The sequence below is a fragment of the Cucurbita maxima genome, unplaced genomic scaffold (genome assembly GCF_002738345.1).
Source record: "Cucurbita maxima cultivar Rimu unplaced genomic scaffold, Cmax_1.0 Cma_Scf00026, whole genome shotgun sequence".
Taxonomy (NCBI): Eukaryota; Viridiplantae; Streptophyta; class Magnoliopsida; order Cucurbitales; family Cucurbitaceae; genus Cucurbita; species Cucurbita maxima.
In genome coordinates this window covers 115,683-122,599 of record NW_019272042.1, presented here as the reverse complement: position 1 = coordinate 122,599, position 6,917 = coordinate 115,683, and the positions used below count along the sequence as shown (strand labels likewise).

Here is a 6,917-nt window from a genome sequence, read left to right as displayed (position 1 = left end):
GAGAGAATGAAAGAAGGTACTGTGAGGATGTAAGCAAAATCAAATCAAAGAAAGGAGAGTAATTGATTTCGACACGTGTCAGATATCTAGTGGGATTAAATGGAACGTGTCTATCACTGCTTCCTCTTCACACCGCACGGATTGGACAAAAGCCGGACAGCGCGGTGATGCGCCGTGACGAACTGTTCACATTTCTTTCTCTTTTTTCCATTCTCTATTTATTAATCATACGACTAAGTTATTATTATTATTTTTTTTTAACTATATGATTGGGATATGGTTTTGATTTACCCCCATATACTTTTAACTATATTTCCTTTTTTTTTTTTTATCCTAGGGATGCTGTGAAAAGATTTGACTTTTTGGTTCGGTGGGCATGATATCATGACGAATATGAAAAATCGAAGATACGCGTCCTTACTAACAAAACATAACAGGGAAATTGAATGCGTTCCTCCTAGTTTAAAATCATAGCATAAAATCAAAATCATTTTATTCTTCCGTTCATCCACGTCAGAGCATACGTATGTGTCATGTATACATAGTAATCATGGTTTTCATCTTGCTTTATCGTATGATCTATAACATGGAGAAACATAGCATTGCATAGTTTTTTTTCCTCTTCATTTGGATCAAGTCATGACATAATAAAATATTGCATACATACATAACATGGAATCGTCATCCCATAGCATACATAAGCATACATCATGGTTGAGGGAGGGCTACAAAATCTTCCAATTCCAACATCAACCCTACTAATAAATATAGAGTAGAGATAAATAAAAATGAATAAAGTAAGTAGAGAAATTGGTTTATGATAATTAAAAAAATAATTAATTAGGAAGAAAGAAAGACGTTACCGGGTATAAATCCAGTTTAAAGCATTGGGGATGTGAGGTCATTAAAGTACCCGGGCGTTACATTCATCCGCAAATTGGTGCAGCATGGTTTTGTGGTCCCCACCTCGGTAATTAAAGAAATATTTGTTTCATTAATACATACATTAATAATTGAACAGCAAGAATTAACGAATATTTAACTCTAATGTTATTTATTTTTTTATTTTCATTACAAATAGATGAGAATGCCTTTCTTAAACTATTTTTCAATAAAAGCTAACATACAGTAAAATTTAAAATTAAAACATTTTATAAAATTTATGATAATATATTAATTCGAAGTAGTTAAAAATAAATTAAAAATAAGTTGGAAGTAACTCGTAACATTTTATAGCTGCATCCAAACATAAAAATGTATGTTGTGTATGGATGGGATAAAATTCAACCCATAAATACTCGCCCAAAATTAAAAGAAAAAAGGAAAAAAAGAAAAAGGAGAAATGTCCCAAATTTTAGGCATAGGCCTTGTCGCATCTTTGCTTCACGCAAGCTGCTGATTCTTCTACCTCTTTAACTCTCAGCCCATTCCCCTCTCCCTACAATTTCCCACCAAACCCTAAGTAACCCTCTTCTCCCTTTTCTTTCATTCGCCCATCTCCATCTACAATCTTTACTTCCTATCCCCTATAATATAATGAGTGCCAACCCTGGTACTAGCGGCGGCGGCGGCCCATGTGGGGCGTGCAAGTTTTTGAGAAGAAAGTGTATTCCTGGTTGCATATTTGCGCCTTACTTCGACTCGGAGCAAGGCGCAGGGCACTTCGCCGCGGTGCACAAGGTGTTTGGAGCCAGCAATGTGTCCAAGCTCCTCCTTCATATCCCGGTTCACAAGCGCCTCGATGCTGTCGTCACCATTTGCTACGAGTCTCAAGCCCGCCTTCGAGACCCTGTCTATGGCTGCGTCGCTCACATCTTCGCTCTCCAACAACAGGTCAATTCAACTCAACTATTTTCCTTTTATTTATTTATTTATTATTCAAATAAATGCTTCTACTTTCCCAATTTTAATCACTTCTTCAAATGGGATCTAATTACGGTTCCTATGCCCTTAAATTAAATGGGTAATTTTTTTTTCTTGTTTTAAATTATGATTTTTGCAGTTATTAAGGAATCGGGCGGTCTACTGCCTTAAAGTTAAGCTTTTTATTAGAGGGACAAGATTTATTTCCTATGTTTCCCCAATTTTCAGCTTCTTGTCACTGTTTCTAATCCAAAACATTTTATTCCTTTTTATTAATCTTTGTATTTTGTTTCTTATAACGTTTTATTTATTTTTTATACCTAATATGTATACTGCATATTAGCAATACCTACTACGTAAATATCTATGTACTATTAACAGTATGGTAGGTAAATTTGTATTTTTTTTTTCTTTGTAAATAGTACAAAAATGAATTTTTTAAAAAAATATATAATTTTATATTTTCTAACATAATCTTTATATACTTGAAAAGAAAGGGAAAAAGCTTACAATTGTTTCACAGTGCTGTAAGATTGAATTAGAAGCTTAAAATGTTTAACTTTGTAGGTGGCGAGTTTACAAGCCGAGCTGTCGTACCTTCAAGCCCATCTAGCAACACTGGAGCTTCCGTCGCCGCCTCCGCCGCCAAATTTTGCGGCGCAACCACAGGTGTCCATCTCAGACCTGCCGTCGGCTTCCTCCCTGCCGGTCACTTACGACTTGTCGTCCCTCTTTGACCCAATGGCTCAGCCTGCATGGGCCATGCAACAGCAGCGGCTCGACCATCGCCAGTTCTCCAGTGGAGTTGCTGGCGGTTCATCCACAACGGCGGGAGAGGGCGATCTTCAAGCCCTGGCCCGCGCACTCCTCCATAGACATGGCGGTCCGCCGTGCTCCGATGCCTCGTCGCAGCCATCGCTCTCTAAATGAAACCTTTTGTTTTTTTTTTTTTATAAAAAAATTAATCCTTGCCTCCTTGATTTCTCTTTTGTCAAAAATTTTAGTGGAAAATTGATGGGTGCTTGAATTTGTTTTTTTGTTTTTTTTTTTTCTCTTTCAAATAAATTTGACTGGAGAATTTAATTTGTATTTAGTGTAGCTTGTCAAATAATTTAAAATGATAGAAAGTATTTTTAATATTGATAAATAAAAACCACTAAAAAGATTTAAATTAATTTAAAAACTATTTTTGAAAAACTCTTAAAAAATAGATTTATCCACAAATTATATTTAAGCGGCTAATTGGATATCTTTCTAATATATCATTAGATAATAAAATATATTTGTAACCAATAATATTATCAAATCTAAATTTAATAATATTATTATATTTATGTCAATATCTCAAATCTAAATTTAAATTTTGAAAATATCCTTTTTCTATAATTTTGAATTATTTGTAAAAACTATAAAAATAAAATTATGAAATGGTCTTTCTGTTTCCCCTATGTTGGGCCGAGCCTTGCATGAACTGAGCTTGGGCTCCCTTTATCCCATTTTAACTGCTTGGGCCTTTCAATTCTCTGGATAATATTACGAGGATCGCTCTCATTTATATGTGGTATTGGTTCATTCATGTACTTTCTTTACTCGAGTGTAGTTGGGTTGTGAGCGACAATATTACTATATCTTAGAGTAAAGAAAAATTACTCATTAACAGTTGGACTGAAATTATCGCACGAGTTCATCAAGCCCAAGGATGGTGTTAATCAAATGCAACAAAATTGAAAGGATCTAACCTCGAAGATTTCAAAAAAGTTGACACCTCACCTAATTAAGCAAACTAATTGTAATTAAAATAATGGTTTAAGGAAACAAAATTAAATAACGATAACTAATTGTAAACCAATCCCTATCCAAACACATGGCACCCCAGGAATTTAGTCGGCTGTGTATGCTATAAAAAATAGTGTCTTGATGCTCTTCAGCCCTTTCTATAATTATAATTTATATTATATGACTAAACTTTGATGAAAAGGGCACTAAAGTTAGTTCATGAATTGGATAACCTAATTATACGTTCAATTGTAAAGTTATTCGCTCCAACTCGATTATAAAACATTGAAGTTAGGTTGAAAGGAAGTTGTTTAGACAACAATCTTAAAAAAGTTGGTATAGTATTTTGTTTAGTTTAAGATAATGGGTTTTGATTTGTTTGATGAAAAGCATCCAAACATCTTTGTCAACGGTTACAAGCTTCAGCTCTTCACCTGTCCTTTAATTTAATTTTTTTCACATTATTTCAATAATTTGTCGCTCAAAATCTCCATATACATTATTATTAATTGAGACCATTTAAAATTTGCATTTTGTTCTTAAAATTCACCCAATTAAGGTTTGGTCCATTCAAAATTTGCATGATTGAGGGACACATAATAATTGTTTGAGTGAGAATTAAGGTGGGATTGAAGGGTGTGATATGCACGTTGTATGTTTGTATGCTGTATGTTCCATGTTCCAAGAGAAAGAAGAGGGAGTGGGCCCATGCGCACCGCCCATGCGCACGCCGTTCTGCCACAAACCAAAACCAAACCCAAAGCCCCATCATCCATCCATCCATTCCCTTAGACCTAATCCCTTAGCGCCCTCATACACAAAATTTATTATTATTATTCCACATCCCTCTCGGTTTCCTTCCTTCTCGTTTGTTTGATGTGTAATAAGTTGAGTTATGTTCAAATTGGTGTCCCTCCCTTTACGTTCTTCTTCATTCACCCCCCTCCCCAAACCCTCGACCCCAAAACACTCCCCAAACTCCAAAATTTGGTCATCCATGGGTACCCACAACACGATGAAGAAGGAGATGGAATATGTGATGATTTAGGTTCTTCAATTTGCCCATCTCTTTTTCCTCACCAAAATCATCACAAACCCCTCTGCAAGATTCAAATCAATTCAACCCAATTACCCAAAACAAGAGGAGAAGAAAAAAAAGAGAGATTTGTTTGATGGAGTTTGATATGGATAGAATTACACCCCACACTCGCCCTCTTCCCCCTCCTTTCCTCTCCAAGGGTCTTCATCTCCACCACCGCCAAAACTCCCATGACGACCAAAGCGGCGGAGCTAAAAGGGATAGGGAGGAGGAAAATCCCATCACCGCGGCGGAGACTAAGGAATTATCCAATTCTTCTTCTCGACGCCCACGTGGCCGACCAGCTGGTTCCAAAAACAAGCCAAAGCCACCCATTATAATCACTAGAGACAGCGCCAACGCCCTCAGATCTCATCTCATCGAAATCTCCACCGCCTCCGACATCGTGCATACCCTCGCCGCCTTCGCGCGTAGGCGTCAGCGCGGCGTTTGTATTTTAAGCGCCACTGGAACCGTCGCCAACCTCACTCTCCGACAGCCAGCCTCACCCGCCGCTGTCATCTCCTTACATGGCAGATTTGAAATTCTCTCCCTATCCGGCTCCTTCCTCCCGCCGCCGGCTCCCCCTGCCGCCTCCGGGCTGACCGTCTACTTAGCCGGTGGGCAGGGGCAGGGGCAGGGGCAGGGGCAGGTCGTCGGCGGGAATGTAATCGGCCCACTTCTGGCGTCCGGTCCGGTGATTATTATGGCAGCTTCATTTGGAAATGCTGCATATGAACGGCTACCCATTGACGAGGAAGACGAAACTTCACCGGCGGCGGAGATGGCGGGAGAACAGGCAGCACCGCCGCCGCCGCAATTGTTGGGGGATCTGAATGGGGGATTGTTTGATGGTGTGAATTCTTCATGCCAATTAGCGGCGGCGGAGGCGGCGTATTGGGGAGGAGGTCGGCCACCGTTTTGAAAACATAATCTTTTGGGGGTTTGATGAAATTTCTTTTCTTTTTATGACTTGGAATTTACTTTTTATTATCATCTCTAAATTAACTTGTGTTCTCCTTTATGTGTGCGATTTCAGTTTGTGTTTTAATTGGAACATAGAAAATGATGAAAAATGAAGGTAATTATTGTGGAATTAGAAGAAGGATGTCAAAAATCCTACCTATTAATCATTATGTCTTAACTAAATTATGTTAATTTTTTAGTTGTTATGTTATTAGGGTTTGTTCTTAATTTTTTCAAAGCCACCGGAGAAGATGGCGGAGGGCGGCGGCCGGAGAATGGGGAAATGGGGAGGTGGAGAATCCGATGTAGAAGGGGGAATGAGGTCAGATTTTGAGGTATTTTTGTTCTGAAAACTGGGGATGGAGGAGAGAGAAAATTAGGGTTTGTAGAGAGAGAGAGAGAGAGAGAGAAAGAGGAGCATTGGGCATTGGGTCACACGTGCAAAGGTGTGTGAAAACAGCTCCTTTTCGAGGCAACAAACCAGACCCGTCTTCATTCACTTTCAGTATGCGTTAAAATTCTCTTTCTCTCTCTCTATTTCCCCCCCCCCCCCCCCTTTTTTATTATTATTATTTTCATTCTAAACCCTAGCCATTGCTGGTGCTCTCAAAACTAAAAATTGAATTCCACGTCCACCCAAAAATTTGAGTGAGATGATAGGATAATTAAGAAAGACTCCGCATAAATAAAAGTTATTATATATATACCAATAACGTGTAATTTTCCTTTTCAGTGACTAAATCGTAAAAATTTCATGATTAAGTAGGTTTTGTGTTGGGCGTTCGTTTAGGATGCATGTGAAGTGAGAACCAAACGGACTTGGTCTGTGGGGATAGTTTTCACTCTTAAGAAGTATCGGATAGCCTGATTGTGGTATATGCCCTCTCTTAGGGCGTGGAAGTGGAAGGAGAATTTGTTTGAGGTCGTACTCAAACAACCCACATTCTCCTCTTTTTCACTCACCAACTTCACTTCCTATACAAGATTATTCGGATAATTATGACGATGGGCAGGCAGCCCTTACACCGATCTCAATGTTCGTACATTTCTATAAAATTGTTGAGATTCTAATAAAGTGAAGTAGCCTTTGCATACATTATTCTATGCGTTTTGGTGGCTAAGCTAACCCACGTGGAAGCCTGGGGTTTTCAGATTCCTACAAAATCTGGGATTAGGCTATCGTTCTTATCATTACAACACGTACAAGTAAAGATGGGGGAATGGATGGATGTTC

At 38.5% G+C, this 6,917-nt stretch overlaps 2 protein-coding genes across 2 annotated transcripts; both read left to right on the top strand.

Moving 5' to 3' along the window:
• The first annotated feature begins 1,536 nt into the window (after positions 1-1,536).
• On the top strand, positions 1,537-2,793 carry LOC111498866 (LOB domain-containing protein 18-like). Its single transcript, XM_023150220.1, has 2 exons — positions 1,537-1,833; positions 2,431-2,793. The coding sequence occupies exons 1-2, from the start codon at positions 1,537-1,539 to the stop codon at positions 2,791-2,793; spliced, it is 660 nt and encodes a 219-aa protein (XP_023005988.1).
• Positions 2,794-4,551: 1,758 nt separating this feature from the next.
• Positions 4,552-6,161, top strand: LOC111499035 (AT-hook motif nuclear-localized protein 22-like). Its single transcript, XM_023150477.1, has one exon. It carries the CDS (start codon positions 4,812-4,814, stop codon positions 5,640-5,642), a length of 831 nt encoding a protein of 276 aa, XP_023006245.1. The 5' UTR covers positions 4,552-4,811; the 3' UTR covers positions 5,643-6,161.
• The last annotated feature ends 756 nt before the right edge of the window (positions 6,162-6,917 follow it).